The sequence below is a fragment of the Aplysia californica genome, unplaced genomic scaffold (assembly GCF_000002075.1).
Source record: "Aplysia californica isolate F4 #8 unplaced genomic scaffold, AplCal3.0 scaffold00148, whole genome shotgun sequence".
NCBI classification, from domain to species: Eukaryota; Metazoa; Mollusca; class Gastropoda; order Aplysiida; family Aplysiidae; genus Aplysia; species Aplysia californica.
This window is the reverse complement of record NW_004797418.1, coordinates 924776-944044: the sequence shown is the minus strand read 5'-3', so window position 1 is coordinate 944044 and position 19269 is coordinate 924776. Positions and strand designations below refer to the sequence as shown.

The window sequence follows — 19269 nt, the reverse complement described above, 5'->3', positions numbered from 1 at the left end:
CCCCCCCCCCACCCCAAACCCTCGCCCATTCAACTGACCCCATAGAATGTGTCCAGCAAATCAATGATGTCGGACGTGTAGACACACGTTCTTTGTGTGGTTGCGTGACGATCTCATCTAAATTAGAGCCACAAACCTCGTCCAAGATGCTCTCTCCAGCCTCTGGCAACTCTTATATGCACGACGTAGTCATGTGACTTTTATCAAACTATACCGAGGTGACCCGATTCTTCGATTGATGTATTTTGGCTTTGCTCTCTGTATTCTTACGGGCATTCATGGCGATTTGGCTTTAAACAAAATAAAACCTTTTTAAAACTTTGAGTACTTACCTGCTGCTTTATAGTTTAAAGAAAAGAGGAAGAATTGAAAACGTGTTATAGAAAACAGAATAAAAGGCGAGAAAGATAGGGAAAGTAACAATGGAACACGCTTTAAAAAAGGAAAAGTTCACTGCGTGCAACAATTTGTTCTCTGAGAGAAAAGTGGAAACTTCCATTCTAATAATGGGCCAGTGGTTGCCTGAAATAACCCTCGGTTTTGTTTTTTGTTGTTGTTGGTGGTGTTCCCAGAAACAAAAATCGCTCTCGATGACGTGAAAAACTCTTCAAATGCTAATTCCCGATTCACCGGAAGCCTTTGAAAGTCAAGAGATAATACTAGGCAGTCACGCAGTTAAAATTGGAAGAAAAAGAATAATACAGAAACGCAAAATAACAACAATTTAATCCCTGTTTCAGGGTAGACGACTTATGTAACGCAACTATAAAGGCGACAGGGTTTTGCAAAGTAAGAGAAAAAAATGACTTTCAATTGATTTTCTCCCTTGAATATCCTGAAGTGATTTGTAACTCATTAAGGACGAAGCGGGCAAATATGTCGGACAGCAGCAGATCAAAAGCAAAGTTGCGGGATATTTCAAACCATCATACAGACTAGAAACACAAGCTTGCGCATCATATTACTATTATAGAATATTATATTATTGTTATAGGGGAGAAAGAATTGAAAGCTATGTAGGAATAACGAATTTGTGCTTCTTTTAGTACTCCGGAGCATCCCATCTTCAAGCGTTCGAATGAAAAGAATGCGCGTCCGCAATGAGTTAAAGACTTTAGAGTAACATGACCGTTTTTGGTTAAAATTCCAAGCACACAAGGTTGTTAGGTGGTAAATCTATTTTTGACAACACACATATGGTTATAAAGATTCTTCGTGTTACTTTTTTCCTTCTCTTCTAACAACTGGAAGATCATTTCTACCACTGGTCTATGTTGCACAGAAACGGCACTACAAATTTTTCACGACGATGATTTCATTTTTGGACTGACTGGATTGTGTTTCACCTTACGTACAGGATCTGCCTTCATATTATAATGACCAGCTCGTATTTTGTAAGGACTGATGTTCACACAGGTTCTGAAAAACATACAAAAACCTGAAACAAAATGTTAGAGAGCGTGGTGAAATCTGCCGCTCGTCAAAATGGTGAAATTAAAGGACTCATCATTTTTCTGAGCGTTGGGCAATTTTTTTAAAAAATAACTCTTTCTTTGTCTCAACACCTTTTATGTCCATTTCAAAACATATTTCTGTGAGGATGTTACCTAAAAACGTTCTTAATCGACACAAAAATGTAAATATCTAGTTTCCAAGGACACTCAAACTTTAGAAATCACCAAACTTAGGCGACGATTTCTCGCTAATTTTACCTTCCATATCAGCCTATCTCCACCTCCCTTAAAGGCAAATATCTCGACTTCTACTCAAGGTAGATGGGCAATTTTTTATTTTTTTTTGCAAAATGCAAGACAAATGAACAAGTTTTAAGATTATATCAATAACTCTATATGTCCAAAAATTGACAAGCGCCTGATTCCAGCACGTCGTGAGGCAAATTGTGTCTCCCTGTGTACATCGCCTCTATCAACGCTGTTAGCTTTTAACGCCCCTGTCAACGCTGTTAGGTTATTTAAGAAGCGGGACCTCTGAGTTTTACGTCCATCTCTGAAAGGACCGAGCCAAAAGAGAAATTTTAGTAAAGTGCCTTTCCCAAGGACACAACATCGGGCTGAGCTGATGCTCAAACCCCCGAACCCGCAATTTCACGATTACGGGTCCAGTAACTACTAGGCTACCGTCATCTAGATCTCCCAGTTGCGCAGGCAAAGACTGCTATTTACGGCCAACCCCTCACCAATAATATGTATCTAAAGCAAAATCTTTAAAATACGATAAATTATAAAATCGGATACCCTTCTATTGACATTTGAGATTGAGGAAAAGAGGTTAATTCCATTTTCTTTGACGTTGTTTTGTGCGTGCGTTTCCTCAATTCAACGTTTTATCAGCAAGAAATGCTGAACATCAGTCGTGTTTGACAGCAGATACTGCTTTCTCAAGCTGCTTTCCATGAATAACCCGTAATCCAACCGTGCAACATTTGATTTATGACAGAACTGTTCTGATTTTTGTTTCTCTCTCTCTCTGTGGTCTACTTTGTGCTTTTGTTGGTTTGTTTGGGGGGGGGGGGGGGTTGCAGTTTTCCTTTTTTTTTGTCTTTTATTGTTCTTAAGATTTTTTTCATCTAGTCGTTAGATGACGGGTTTTTGTCATTTCGTTTGAGGTTTTTTATTGAGTAATTCATAAATATAATAATGTGATATGATGGTACTTTTTCTGTGTTTTTATGTCTGTTTTTAGCCTTTTCTTGTATCGCTTTCTGTTTGTTCTTGCACTGAAAGTTCTAGTTGCTGTGAGTTTTTCCCCCTCTTGATTTCGAGGGTTAAATTGGAGTGCTGGTTTTATTCCAAAAAAGTTCTGATGAAATATTGTAACTCTTTTTAAGGTGGTCAAAAGAAATTTGTTTTGCGAGGAGTGGTGCTTCTTTTGTTATATTCTTTTAGATTATTTAGGTGAGGATGTATGAGATGATCATTAGTATAACCTTAACTTTGTTCTTACTTTCCTTAGGTATACAAAATATGTTTGTTATATATGTATATATCCTCCTTTATCTCTCTATCCCTGTCTTTCTGTCTCTCTCTCTCTCTCTCCTTCCTTGTCTTTCCCCCCCCTTCTCTCTTTCTCTCTCTCTCTCTCTCTCTTTCTTTCTTTCTTTCTGTGCGTCTCTCTCACTGTCTGTCTGGGAACTTGTGTCATTATCTAAGGAAGAGAGAAGACTTCTTCTGTTCTTGTTCTTTTTAAAACTCATGTGGCCTTGTATATTGTATAAACAAGGCTTTTTCCTGACATGCAAGGCATGGATTCATAATTCAAGATTCTCAGAGTCTAGTTAGAGAACAGTCTGTCAACTGGTTTCCACGAATAGAAGCACCCTCTCACAGCCAGTCAGTCTTCGGGTGTTTATGTATTGCCTTGACATAATTTTGCGTTGTAAATCTTGTCTTTTCTATCCCTAAAGAGTTGGGTATTTCATTATGTCGTCCTTTTTCTCTTTTCAAATTTCTTTCCTACGCTTCGTTGACCGCCGCAATGTGCAACATTTCTTTTCTCCAATTTCTTCCCCTTTTGTTACAGCCACCATACCTCCAGATGTCTTCTCTTTCTTTCTCTCTCGTCATTCCGTCTTTTTCTTTCTCTCTTTCTCTCTCTCTCTCTCTCTCTGTCTCTCTCTCTCTCTGTCTCTCTCTCTCTCTCTCTTTCTCTCTCTCTCTCTCTCTCATTCTCTCTCTCTCTTTCTCTCTCTCTCTTGTACTATTTATCTATCTATCTATCTATCTATCTATCTATCTATCTATCTATCTCTCTCTCTCTCTCTCTCTCTCTCTCTCTCTCTCACGTCTCTCTCCCTCTATCTCCGTATTGTCCCTCCATCTCACTCTTTCTCGCCCTCTCTGGCAAACTTTAAGTCAACAAGAGAAGCAGAAATTGCGAGACAGGGAACGATAACGATAAGAAACATCGCCTTCTTTCCCAAATCTCCAGTATTTCTGCTGACGCAAACCAAGTAGAAAAAGATAAACACTTAATACCGTCAAAAAAAGCCATTCCCCCATTTATTGAAACATTGGCAAGCAAGAAAGGAAGGTGATACAACCCAAATCGGCAACAGAGAGGGATGACTACTAGTCTAGACTTGCGTTATCTGGCCCAGTGACAAAAGGTCAAAGAGATTATTAGATAAGGGTATCTTATTTTGGCGTGTTTTTCTTTTTTATTTCGATGTTGGTTTTTGTTTTGACTGGTCTAGAGCTGGTGGCAGGCGTTGTTTATTTATTGGGGCTTTCGAGTTTGTCTGAAGCTTGGCTCGTAATTCTCCATTGCAAGTGCGATTTTTTATGGCTTATTTCTTTGGGGTTAGTACTAGTCCAATAAGTCCTGATTGTTTGGGTCAAACCCATCAATAAATAAACATAAAAGGGAGTTCCACAAGTAGAAATGGAAGTCGTGATTAATGTTATTAACGTCATATACCTTCAACTGACTGTGAATACTCACCCGCTGGTTGCTTTCTCTATTACCACCATAAACAAATATTCCCACAGTTTAGCAAATATTAAGATATTATATGAAACGTTATATGTGAGGCAGCGTGGTGGAATCAGGCTCTCGTCAGTTTTGGGGCATATTGAGTTATTGGTATCTACTTAAGGCTTGTTCATTTGTCTTGCTTTCAATGAAAAACTTACCCATCCATCTTCAATAGAAGTGGAGATATTTGGATTGCAGGAGGTGGGGTTCACCTGATTTAAGAGGTAAAATTAGCGAGAAAATGGCCGCCAAAGCTTGGTAAATTCCAAAGCTGGAGAGTCCATGGAAACTGTAAATTTATATTTTTGTGCCTTTAATCAACGTTTTCGGTAAAAATCCTCAAAGGAATGTGTTTGTAAATGGACATAAAAGGTGTTGAGCCTAAAAATAAAAAATTTGATAAAAATTGCGAAGCCGGGAGAAAACTGCTGTTTTCTTTGATTTCATTATTTTGACGAGAGTCTGATTCCACCACGCTGCCTCACATATCTTATTTACTATCTCTTTATTCATCAGGCTAGATCTGGGTCCACTCCCACCCCGTAAAAAGATGTAAGAAAATGTAACATAATTTTCTTCCTTTTATACATTGTGACACCCAACTTGCATCCCCTTTCTCCCCCCCCTTCTTCTCTCTCTCTCTCTCTCTCTCTCTCTCTCTCTCTCTCTCTCTCTCTCTCTCTCTCTCTCTCTCTCTCTCAAAATATTCCGGGATCCCCATCCAGTGTGAATAGAACTTAATATTATGATTTTAACTCGTCATCATTTTTTTGTAAGTACAGGAAGTGTTGCCGTTGCCATACCATACGTTTAGTTATTCTTATAGATCGTGCTACTGTAAGTTAAGATTAACAACTGTTAAACAAAGAGGTAAACTAAGGTAAACCATTAGACTAAAATTCACGGCGGACCTCAACTCCATAGGACTGTATTATTTGAGTATAATTGCTAAGTAATTAACTGTAATGCGTACTCATGATATTATGCAATTCAATGGCTGGAGTTTACGAGAACACCTCGTATAGTTTTAATTTATTTAAAAATTTTTCTGAATGCACATTACAGTACTCTCTGCTTCAAATTTTTATATTAACTTCAATGTTCCTTTCCAGTTTTATGATAAAAGCTGAACGGCATTCGTTCAAATGAGATAGTTTCGAAAACCGAGCGCTCAGTCCCCATCTCTCCTCCTGCTATTTTTTTTCGTTAATATTTCTTCTTTACTCTCTGTAACACGCCCCGAATTGATATTAAACTATTTCACTCGTCTCCACCTAGTGCATAATAGCAGCTTTAAACCTGGACCTTTGCTCTTTACCTTATCTCGGACAGGAAGGAGGGATGAGTCTTCAAAAATCTTCTATACGCAAAAATAATTTTCATGAAGACAAAAGTCGCTTTGCCTTACTCCTAGTCAAGTTAAGCTCCACGTACAAGAGTACTCAGCATCCCGAAAAAAAGTTGTATCAATAATACCTTAATCCTGTGATCTCTGCAGAGTAAGTCGATCGATCAGTAATCATCATAGCTTTTCTCACCCTGGATCAGGTTGTAGGCCACGAACAAACACTTTCCACTTTTCCCTATACTGGGTTAGCAGCCTCTTGATGTAAGTCCGTGTCTCCCACTTTTCTGTTCATCAATTTCTGTGACTCTCCTTCTTTGTTTCTACCGATGCAGAAGCTCCTCTGTCTCCCAAGATCTAAAAATAAAAAGACGTGTTCAGTCATGTTTCTGTAACTTTCAGTTTTTACAGGGTCGGGAAGTTGGTCCTCCCCAAGTTGACACTTTTCGGTAGACCAGATCTAACCCCCTTTAGTCGCCTCATACGACACGCAGTTTCAAGGCAGGTTTTATTCTTTTCTTCCCTATGCTAAAATTATGCCCCCCCCCCCCCCCCCCATTCCTCCAACCTGCAGGGCCGATATCGATCTGTACATCCCAGAAAAACACTTTTCCCCTAACAATCAAGCACGTGATGTGGTTGTGGAGAGTGAGCTGACAATTTGTTTATACAGTTAATTTTCACTGTAAAGTCCTCACGGGGAATGAGTAAACTATCCGACAATAATTTTCATTTAAATTTAGGCAGTACTGTTGAACAGCTGATAATGGGCAGGTATTTCCCAGGCTTTGGAATGAAATTTTCGGGTATTTTATTACCACTATATTACAACAAGTGTAAATTAGAAGTAGTAATTCGTGTGGGAAAAGGGGGGGGGGTCTTATTTGAGGGAGGGGTCAGGCCATTTAGATTTTAGATTTTCTTGAAAACAGGTGCCTTTTACAATGTCCACGAGTGTGATTTACAACCAAAAATACACCTACGTAGCGTTCAAAAGCAGTGAAAGTAAAAATATACCAATCTCTTTATTTCTCTGCTTTGAATCACATTTTCGCATTCTATCTGTCTAAACATAACTGAGTGAAATTCTCCTTCTCTATTGAAAAGGCCGCGTCTTTCGCAAGAAAGAAAACAGGGAGTGTTTTGCGAAGTAGTATGAAACGAGTCAATGAACGTGGAATCGAAAACGAATTTCGACCAGACTACTTTATCTGATCACTAGAGCGTTCATCACTCTGTGACTGAGGTTTGGTACATAATCGTTATGATCTATAACTGTGTAAACATCACATAAAACAGTTCCGTTTTTGTTTTTCTCGTTCACAGACAAGATAAAGTTGCGGCCATAGTGAATAATGACATATAGACCAACACGGTCGGAGAGAAGATACAGACCACGCAGAAAGTAGAGATGCTAAATAGAACAGGCATTCCTGCGTCTTTTGCATGCAACAACGAATTGCCTACCCTTTATACCATCGACCCCAGAACGATACTAGGGTATATTATTATTATTGTGATACTTTGAACAAATTTAAGCTAGTCAATTGAAGAGCCAAAGAATATATTCCGTCTCAAAAGAGTCCCGAAATTCGAACCCACACTTATGAAGATCTCAAGTCAAAGAAATGATAATCGTTTCTTTTTATTATGTTGTCTAAAGTCCTCTGGGTTAAATCCCATAGGGTACTTTATCTGCGCTATATTTAGTTTTTTCTCTTTACATTTCTTTACTGTCACAGCAAAAGGTACATCTAATTTCCCGAAAGTAAACCAATTTGAGTGGGACCTTTCGAGTAAAGACATAACGAAACCCCCGAAACACGACTAATAGTCGTGGCTACACTTTACGCTCTTCCACCATTGGGTGACGCTGATTTTTTAAGAAAACGTATAGGTCATTTGCAGCTCTCTAACCAACATAAAAGCAAATTTTTAAAATGAATAACAAAGAGCTTGGCACAGATAAACTTTAGAGCAAACACTATTAATTTTTAAAATGCAATTAAACTCAAAAGAGAAGTTTTCAAACGGGTTTTTTTTTTCAAAGTAAGAAACAACCAACTATACAGCCGCTAGTTGTAGCCATGGGCCTATTGTCAATTGCACTTAACAGATGACCCGTTTGGTTTTGTTTTTGCTTTGACTTTTTGTTGGTATTGCTCTTTTGTTTGGGAATTTTTTTTAATTATTTTTTTTTAATTGGGGTGGGGGGGGGGGTCATTTTTATCAGAGATCAACACGTATTTTCAACATCTTCTAAATCTGTAGAAGTCGGCCAAACCTTCTCCCCATACTAATGACTCCCTTTTTTCCAAAGTACCGTATAACGTCAGTCGTTCAAAGTGCGATTTCAAAGATAATGCTGCTACTTTTCGTCCAACACCCGACTCCGGTATTTGATAGGCCCTTAAAGTCTGGAAATCGCGGCGCGAAGGGTTCGCACGCCAGCAGAATTCACTCACTGCGTCCCGAATGCTTCATTACAGATTCATTTCGTTCTTTGGGGAAGGCGCAAATCAGATGAGGGGGTAATGGGACCGATCTGCTGTTTGGTGGACGCTTCCATCCTCGCGGGGACCCGGGGGCCAAACGAAGTTTGCTTGCTCGTCCAAAGTATGGGATGTCCTCGATAGTTGTTTTTTTTTAGTTGTAGGAGGGGAAGGGTGTGTGCACTAAAGATCAAGAGTGGAGGCTGGAAGGGAGAAACAGAGAGAGAGAGAAGACGAGAGACAGGAGAGAGAGAGAGAGAGAGAGAGAGAGAGAGAGAGAGAGAGAGAGAGAGTGAGTGAGAGAGACTGAGGACGAAAGAAAGACAGTAGAAGAGAGAGAGAGAGAGAGAGAGAGAGAGAGAGAGACGAATGGATAAATATTGAGAGAAAGGGGCGGGAGGATAAGATAATAAATAATATATAAAGAGCGCAGCACTCTTATATCATTTTAAAGGTATTGGAGTTTGAAAAGAATGCCTCTTGATATGTGCGTTTGTTCAACAATGTGTGTAATTAATTATGTCCCAGAGGGTGCTCTAGAGCGCCTCTTTACATTATTATTATTATTGTTATTATTTTTTATATTTTTATTATTATTATCATTATTATTATTATTAATAAAAATAATAATTATAATAACAATACTAGATATACAATATCAAGGATGTGTACATCATGATATATCAAAGAAAACCGTTAAAACTATAGTTAATTTCGCAAAACAAAGCTTTCTGTATTAGAATTTAAACAAATAACTATGAAAATAATTATGCGTTGGACTTCCTTAAGACCTCCTAAACCACGCCCACACACCTACTATAACCCATCCCTTCTACTCTCAACCCCTCCTCTTTCTTCCCTTTCGCTCTCTTTTTTCTCCATGAAAATGTACATAATTTATTCTTCGACCCTCCAACTTCTTTTTTTTTCTTCTTTTTTTACCACTAATAATCAATCATTCAAACATCTCGAACGCTAAACAAAAGAATCCCCCTCCCCCACTCTCTCTCCCGTCCGACCTACACCCCTACCCCAACCTCACGGTCGCTATTTCTCAACCAAGTCCTGTCCACCAATTCTTAGACTACTAACATTTCACCACCTCTGATTCGAAAGACATCCTTTTTCCATAACCGATGAAGATCAATGTCTCCGAGTCCCTTGACCTTTACCCTATGTCTATCACTTCAAACACTACACGGAAGGGCTCTCACTCGCACTATCAGATCACAGGGTAGTATGATTTCTTCGCCCACGATCATTCCCTTGACCTTGTTCGAGATGGGAACTTTTAGAAAGGAAAGAAGCAGATGACAACAACGTATACCTAGCTAGCTATATTCGTTCAATAGTGACTCATCGGATAAAAAGTGTTTCGGTAACTTAACTCTGAGAACCGGGCGAAACAAAAATAAAGAAAAATATAATAAAGAAATGAATCAATAAATGAGTGAATAAATAAATAAAAAAATTAATTAATAAATAAATAAATCTATCAATCAATCAATCAGTGTCGGATTAGCAGCAATCTAAAGAACTAAAGACAACGATGCCGCTAATTTCGAACCATTATTCACAAATTAATGAGAAACACGAATAGGCGTCATTAAAAACTATGCATGGTTTTGCTCGCCATTGCAAGTGTTGAAAAAAGTGAAAATCTGTTCAAACAACGAAATTTTCACGTGCTCAACACGTCGTGTCTTCAAGATTTTTTCTCAAATTATCAGAATGGCCGTTGTTGATGAGCTGGTAATTGTGGCAGATGGGTGATCATAATGTTGATTGTCTGGTTTCGATTCAAATCATTGCTTGTTTGTTTGTTTGTTCAAATCAAAGTGCATCATACAGGTTGTGGTTTAATTAAAGAGATTACGACCGTGTTGGCCCCAACCAAAAACATTGATCGGGTTGTAAAAGTCCCCTTTCTTCTTTTTCATTGCTGTCATTTATACAGCAACATCCCTCCTTTTACCATCCCCACCCCCCTCGAAAAAAAAAATTCCTTACTCTCCCCCCACCCCCCACCCCCCTTCCAAGCCAAAAGATAATGAAAATTGATATACAAAATATGAGCTTTCGTATATTATGAATGTACCAATAGCGATATGTGTGCATAATTAATTATAGGTAATCTGACAAAAAGATATTTTATAGAAGGAAAGAAAGAAAGAAAGAACAAAAGAAAGAAAAACTGAAAGAAAGAAAGAAAAACTGGCCAAAAAAAGGAATGAAGGAAGGAAAGAAAGAAAAAACAATTGAGTTTAAAATTATAATTTTAAGTCCCCAAAGATGGAAGACTCACATAACTGCCTAAGAACATTATTGTAAAGCGTCATCACCTTATTTCATAATCTAAGTTTCTCCATTATAACATATAATTAGTGACAGGCAATCTGACAGAAAGATAAGATAGATAGAAAAACGAAACGAAAAAAACAATAAAGTTTAGAATTATAATCTTAAGTCCCCAACTTTTGAAGTGGAAGATTCACATAACTGCATAAGAACATTACAGTAACACCTCATCACCTTATGTCATAATCTAAATTTCTCCATTTTAGCATTGTTACACAATTCAGGAGCTTATTGCGTGCTGAACGTAACGAGAGTGTAAACTATTTACTTACTTACACGTAATCAACTTAAGGAAATTTATAGAAAAGAATACTGATCTGATGAACATTTGTTAGTGCAATTGTCAAGGAATCGAGGCTATGTTCATACTACATTGCATTTCGCTCCGAAACCTTTAACCGTATATCAAAAGAGGATACTGTATAATATCCATCATATGGTTAATGAGTGCTCGTGCAAAAAACCCTTCAAGACTACCCATCTTTAAACCGACACAAACACTCGACTTGAAACAAAATACTCATACACACACACATATACAAACACATGCACACATACACACACACACACACACACACACACACACACACACACACACACACACACACACTCACACGCGCGCGCATGCACACACACACAAACATACACACACACATACAGAGAGAGAGAGAAGAAGAAGAAGAGAAAGATACATTCATATAATATATAATTAAGTATATTTTATATAATTTATCATACAATATGTGTGCGTTTGTGTGTGCTTGCGTGTGTATGCGTACGTGCGTATGTGCATGCAAACATGCGAGCATGCGTGCGTGCGTATATACGTACATTTGAATAAATTTTCCTTTTAAATCTTATAAACATATTATTATTATTTTTAGGATCTTATAAATCTGAGCTCTTAGGAGTTGAAGCATCGAACAGCTTCTTTTCTGGTATTTGTCACATTGTTTCTGTTTTTGGTTTTGTTTTTTCGCCCAACTTAATTTCCCCCATTTGTCTGCCGTGGTCTGGCATCTTGACAGAAAAGGATTAAGGGGGAGATTACAACTGTTTCGGAGGGAAGGAGGGGAGGGGGGAGGGGGGGAGGGGAGAGGGAGTTAGACGAGAACCGACGACACCAGGTCTTGATGGGGAAAACAGGGCAAAACTTTCAGACGTTTTCTGGGAGTATTCATATTCAAAGCACGGGAAGGACAGTTCCTTTTTCCCTTCTGTGGATTGTGGTGATGGGTCTTTCTGCCGCGGGAGAAAGTAGGAAGATCAAGAGTGGGGGCTGGGAGGGAGAGACAGAGAGAAATAGCAGAGAGAAAATAATGTAGAGCAGCCGATACTCCATTATGGCAAGACAGATTTGTTACATTTCACGATGGATGCAGATTAATTGTCATGCTTCAACGTTAAGGTGGATGTAACAGGTGGTTGTTTGATTTCTGGCTAAAATTCGGTTAGTTGGGTTCGAGCACTGATTTGACGTTTTAACTAAGCAAGGCTTCCGATGGAACACCATAAATTAATGGTCTGAGCAGTGACCCAAGTGAAGTTTATGTGGTTGTTGTTGCTATTGTTTATTGTTGTTGTTGTTGTTGTTGTTGTTGTTTTTGTTGTTCCTGTCGCTGTAGCCTATTAGTATGCGAGGGGTGAAGATGACGAGACACAAGAACAGCCACATTCTGTAATGAAAGAAATGTGAATACAATGTCAGCCAAACTAATGAAGCCGGAAAAAATATATAAATAACTTTGAAATTTCCAGCAACGACCCACAATCTGGACACCAAACTTATTTCAATTTCATTCTTATTTTTTCAGGCATCCCATTACTCTTACGATTTGATAATTTATTCTCACTTTTTCAGGCATTCCACTTATCTTAACACATTTTATAAAAATTCATTTTTACTTTTTCAGGTATCCCTTGTTTGATGTTCATGTGAACGGAATCGAGATTATTAACCAGCACTACGGTCATGGATACCACGTACCTGCCGCTAGGGAGAACCAGCCCTGCGCCTCTCTACCTCACCACAGGAGGGAACATGTCCTTTACAGCCAATATGACAGGCAATTTTACCGGAGAAACGACTGAGTTTTATGATCCTTCTGAAAAAAGCGCCAAGTGAGTATACTTAGTACACTGACTAAGTAAAAAGAAACTACTTTTTGATTGCGTAAAAATTATGGTCTTTTGAGTCATTCTACTTTTCCATTCACGCGAGTTCTACTAAATACTCAAAAAGTGGACCACGTTGCAAAGAAAATATTCATTTAAAAAAATTATTTATTGTTTTGTTTTCGGACGTAGATTATCCCGGCAACCACAGAATCGCACAGAGCGTGTGGGGCGTGCCGATGGCTCCATTTCTCTGATGTTGAGTTAAACCTGCCATCTTTCTAGGGTGAAATGATTAACAAATGTCGGTTTGACATTTGGTAAACACAAACTAGATTTTCAACTTATACTTTAAAGAAAACAAAGAACAGAAGAAAAAAAACCGGTCAAGTGATCGCCACAAAATGACAATTTTCTTTTTTCAAACATTGATACTTTAAAAACTAACTGAATCACTATAATGTTGTTTTCATAACACGGCCTACTTTTTAGAGCATCTAGTTTTTCTCACGTGAAAGGAAAAACGTAAATACTCAAAAGGCTTGATATTTTACACAATCTAAAAGTGGTACCTTTCATTTTTGATCGCCAGTATAGTAGTAAGCTTCATGGAATCTCATTTCTACACCTGATATTTTGGGATTTTTAATAATCATTTTTGTCAGCTAAATTTAACGTTTGTCTAAAGGTCCATAGGCTTACTTATGTGACCGACATAAGATAGAAATAGTGTATCACTTCCGTTGTTACAGTCAAATAAATGTGTGTAACCCAAGAAGTGAAGATGCGTTCGTTTTTCTTCTTCTTTGTTGTTGTTGTTGTTGTTGTTGTTGTTGTTGTTGTTGTTGTTGTTGTTGTTGTTGTTGTTGTTGTTGTTGTTGTTATTGTTGTTGTTGTTGCTGTTGTTTTCTTCATTTTATTAACTTGTTAACACTTTAATGCGCCACAAACTTCAATCATTTGAAACTTTGTTCAAATTTGAATTTAATACCTGTTTTCTTCCGTTTCTTAGATCTATTTCTTTCCTTTACCCCCCCAGACTTTTTCATAGTTTTTATTTATCTTTGTCCTCAGTTCATTAAATAACTTATAGTTTTCATACTTCTCAAAATGCCTGTTCCCTTCCGTCATCATTACTCCAGAACTCTCCTCCTTTCTATACGTAATATTTACTTTGCTTTTCTCAATCTTTTCCCCCTCAGGCAATTGGAGTTCGAGTCGTATACGCTGTACAAAGTGGCCTACTATATGGCCTTCTACTACCACTGGGTTCTGCTTGCCATAGGGGCGCCCGGGAATCTGGCCAGCATCTTCACCATACTCTCTATGCCAACCGTGTCGTCATCAAAGGTGAAGTTTTTCCCGCCACGCCCTCTTCCCGGGGGTGGTGGCGCTGTCACACCTCACACCCAATCGTCTGCTTCTGCTTGTCAGAAAAGAGCTCTCATCAATCAAACAACGGTGCACGACCACTCTAAAATAGTCGCTTATACCGCTGATCGGAGATGTAGAAGTTTGGAGTTAACCAAAGGTCTTGTCGTGGACAGGCTCGGGAACACGGTAACTCTGGCGCGAACTCCGAGTCCGTTACAGAGAGTAATAATGGTGACTTGTCAACGTTTAACCCATTAAAAACGTGCACGGCTAATTGCATAGAATCTTGCCTTTCCTCGCGTAAATGTTTCCTCGTTACAGGGCATTGCAATCATTCAAACACGCTTCAGCGGGCAGGAATATTCTAAAACATGCAATCACTGTATTACGGTACAGCGATCAGGGGTGTTCAAGTAAGAAACGCAAATCTAAACGGGGCCCCATGCAAAATGTTTACAAAAATATTCTAATATTACAAATTTTCTCAAAGAAAATTTCTACACTGCTATCTTCCAAACATGATTATAGTCCTCCAACATAATTATTATAGTTTAACATTAATGACTCTTAAATTCTATTGTAATTAATAATCCCATTTGTAAGCTTAGGCTGAATCCATAGTAGACCCGACCCGTTCCGTTTTCTCGACGCCGTTCTTTTGCTGGTAGAACGTATCCGTCAAAGTGGCCATAGTAAACCGGCTTTCTGCCCGTTTGACGGCTACTTACGTCACTCGTTTCATACGAAAATGGCGAGGGGTACTAAACGAAACAGATTGTTGTTTCTGCTCTGGTGGTTGAGGAAAAAGAAACGAAGGGAGTCCTCGACGTTTTGCAGTTCATCCTATTAACAGAAGGAGAGCTTTGTATGGAGAACATCACAATCTGATGCCCCAACTGCACAATCGCCCTTAGAAATTTCAGCAGTATCTCAGAATGACGCAGTCTTTTTATGCTCTTCTTGAACTGTGTGCTCCCGATCGTAAAGAGAAGTCAAAGAATTTCTGCAAAGCGATTTCACCTGAAGAATTTTTCTTCGTCCATCTTCATCAGTTGCAAAGGGAAAAATCTGTCATTGTAAATCATGGACAAAGTACAGTCCCTTCTCACTTTCCTTTCCGTCTACCCGGCAGCCGGGCGGTTTGCACGATAGGCGAAACGACGGCGTTAAAACGCCTGACCGGGCCTGTGGTTACAATGTATGGCTGTCCATGCCCGTCGTTGGTGGCGCCACATAGCAGTTCAGCAGAGTTGATTCTTTCCCCCGCCACGGCAAAAGAACGGCGTCGAAAAAAACGGAACAGGCAGGTGTACTATGGTTTCAGCCTATAGGAATACTGTTTGTTGGCTCAGTAGACAGATTGTTGCTATCCAACCAGAAAGTTATGGTCAAAGCTGTGTAATAACGATACCCCTTCTTTCAATTAAAAAAATCATGAATGAATGAATGAATGAATAAAGAACTGTGTATAATTTGTTAGCAAGGGAATAATTTCTGCACTATATGTGCATCTATTTCAATTTTATTTTTGTTTTACTAAATTGGAGCAAGCTGTGTGCTAAAATAGAGACAACGCTAAAGACCCTATTATGTGAATCATTTCGCTTCTACAATTTTTGTTTTGTTTTGTTTAGTTTTACCGTCTGTGTTTTAATTATTTAGAATAGTTTTCTCATAACATTACCGGCTAATCGAGCGTGAAATGCAATGCTCTAGGGCGGGAAACGTAGATATGAACTGAGAGCATGGCGTCTACTGTCTGTTTTCCAGTGGCCTCTAGCAAAAAACAACTTGTCAAGTAGGGCTGGTGTGTGCTCTTAGTGTTGTGTGTGATGTGACATCGGTTCTTTTTTGCTTTTAATCATGACAATATTTAGTCTTAGGAATCTGAAATTCCTAATGTTTGACAATTTTTCTTTTTTATTTCATTAGTTTTTTCAAAACTTGTGTTGCATAGAATGGTTTGATTTTGCTGTGTGATTTTTCAACAGAAAGCAGATGCATAACTGGTAGGAGAGTTTGTTAATAACCATGGTTGATACAAAAAATGGGTTAACTTATTGATTATACATTGCTGTTACTGTTTCGTGTTACACAAACTTTCCCCCCAGCACAATTAGGTATAGCTGAGTTCGTTGTGTTGTGTCAGTTCATTTGGCTCTTTTTCTCAAGGTTTGATTGCACTATTGCCAGAAATTGTTTTCTATTATAATTTTACCAAATATTTCAGTGCGCTAATTCAGTTTTTATTCTCCCAAAAGATGGTAAAATGAATAATTACTGTAATTGTAACGTATTAAAACTTTTTAAAAGCAAACAGACATAATAACGGCCTTTTAGTGAAGTAAAACAATTGAGAAGATAGACAGATGCAATAAATGAATAGCAAAGAATTAAGACCTGCCTGTGGTGCCCTCCAATCATCTGTGTAGTTGAGCAGTGCCATAAACTGTTAATTTTACAACAGAAAAAAATGACCCGCTGCTTAGACCAGCCAACACCCCTCTCCCAAACAGGCCGATTGAACGAAAGCACCCTAGCCTACAGTTATCAGCGTGCCCACCCACCTAACCCCCCCCCCCCCAACTTCCCCCTTTCCCACCCCACCCCCACAACCTCCCAACACCTAGTAGCACTTTCATGTACCCAACCCGAGATTTGGCGTTTCCCTGTCTGACTTAGGGTTTACAGGAAGAACGCATTATCTCCTCCTTTTTTACCTGCTGTGTGACACCTTGCACAATTCTGAAGACAATGTTTTATAATAAATTGTTTAATTAAATTGTGCCTTATTTAATGACAGCTGCTTATAGTGTGCTTATAATTTTCTGGTTTACTGTATAAAATTATATTGTTTTTCGATTTTCAATAATAATATTATCAACATGCAGCTGTAACGACCTAAGTAGGGCCGCCTCTCATCTCTTTATAAAGACGAAAACAAATTTCCAAGCCCAAAGAATCATTTGGAACTGAGTCAACAAAAACGCAGAATTATTTACCGTCTTTTATATTCATATCAACTACAAAAAAAAGGAAAAACGTATCCATTATCATCGCACTTTAAAGTTAAGTCTACTTTTAAAAAGAACCATTTTAACGTTTTATCACATGCCCTTGAGAATAATTTGGATAACATTAAGTTTGTTTTATTTTGCAAAACGTGTAATTATTTGCTTAATTATTTCATATATTACTAGTTGCAACTCCCCAACTTGTTTTTTATTATCCCTGCAAAGACTTCCTTTCAGAAATCCCACTCTTTTGAGCTTTGGTTATTCCTGCTTTGCTTTTCATATGCCTGAGTGGCGGGGTTCGTTATTTGCTGGTTGGCGTTTTGAGGAGGCAGGTAAACTTTATTTAGTGGGATGGAATATTTTGTTTAGATTTCTTTTGGGGGCGGGGGACGGAATTCTATCTTTAAAAAGCACAATGATATATACCTTTCCCAGTTAGATTGAAAACTTGGTTATATACATCTCGGTTCTAAAGAAGCTATAGTGTTACTACTCAAATTGTTTACAATTTAACAACCAAATTGATTAAACTGTCAAGGAAATTTTGACGCTTCATTAAGCCTTAGTCCTAATCTTATATTCGTTTTGTCTGTTCTGTCCTTGCACAGGCCCACGTAGCTATCTTGGCCACAGTGGACACCATCGCTCTGGTTCTGAAACTGGCCTATTCCGAGATGTCCGGCAGTGCCATTCACCTCACTGGGCCCGGATGTGCCACCATTATGTTCGCCCAACAGTTCACCTCAGACTACGCAAACTGGATCGTGGTTGCCATGACAGCGGAGCGCTTCCTGGCCGTCTGGTTCCCCTTGCGGGTGGGTCGGATGTATACCAGACGCAAAGCCCTGATGGTACTGGCCTTACTCGCGACCTTGACCTCCGGCGTCTCACTCGTGCTATTTTGGGTGTGGACGGAGTACCACGAAGCTTCCTACGGCTACTGGTGTGACATCAGGCCAGAATATGTGGACTTTATTAACTATACATTCTACTGGCTGTCCGCGGTTTATTCCTTAATATTGCCGTGCTTTTTTATCCTTCTCGGGAACACGCTCATTATCTTAAACATTGTGCGGGCTGGGAGGGTACAGCGTCACCTGACAAACTCGTTCGATCAAGGCGGGAGAAAGGCGAGGGATCAGAGACAGATCACGCTTATGCTGGTGGTAGTGTCTGTCGTGTTCCTCATGCTGAATATGCCCAACGCCATCTTCTACATCGTGAAGCCCACGTGGAAGGACAGTCTCGAGCCTTTCTCTTACGATGAGGCCAAGTACACCTTCACGGCTCGCTTCATTCACATACTGAGTGACGCCAATCATGCTGTGAACTTCTACTTGTATTTTCTCAGGTGTGCTATTGATTTGAATGCTGAGCTATCTTCTTTTACCGTTGCTGTTGCTGTTATTGCTTTTGTTGCTTTGTTGTAGTTGTTGTTGTTTTATGTTGTTGTTTTTCTTCTTCTTCTTCTTCTTCTTCTTCTTTTTCTTCTTCTTCTTCTTCTTAGCTAGCTAGCTTTGTTTGTTCTGACGTGTCGTTGTTGTTTCTGTTTTTTTGCTTCGTTTCGTATTTTCCAACAGAGGGGGTTTTAATTTCGCTTTTTTAAAAGTAATTCTCCTTTCTGTATAGAGTGCATAGAGCTTGCTGTTGAGCGGAGATATGCGCTATACAAATGCTATTTAATATCATTATCTTTTAATAGAGGTGAAACCTACGACAGCTGGTGTGGGTGGGGGCGTGGCATGTGGGCGTAGTGTAACCTTTTGTATGATAACATAAAACAATGTCTTTTAAAAAGAGGTCCTTGAAACTACGACAGCTTTTTTTTTTGTCATTAGGATAGTCCTGTTGATCAAGTCTAGACCCCTCAAACAGCAAAGGCCGGTTTCAGACAGTAATGAGGACATCGGCTTCAAGATGTTCATTACTGTCATCTTCAGATTTAACGTCCTTACAACATAAAATCTGGGTCAGATTTCACAACACCAATATAAAAACAATGTGGGATTTTTCAGCCCCCCTTTTAAGATTAAAATACTTACGTTGATGAGATTTTTCATTGTGAGTGTTCTCC

General features: G+C 38.9%; 1 protein-coding gene across 1 annotated transcript in view; it reads left to right on the top strand.

The window, feature by feature from the left end:
* LOC101850329 (neuropeptide SIFamide receptor) overlaps positions 1-19269 on the top strand; it is a gene marked incomplete at its 5' end in the record, with an annotated part of 78310 nt that overhangs the window by 54056 nt on the left and 4985 nt on the right. Inside the window, 3 exon segments of the mRNA XM_005097195.3 lie at positions 12603-12810; positions 14007-14154; positions 17804-18546. Of these exon segments, the coding sequence (XP_005097252.1) occupies positions 12662-12810; positions 14007-14154; positions 17804-18546 (1040 nt within the window).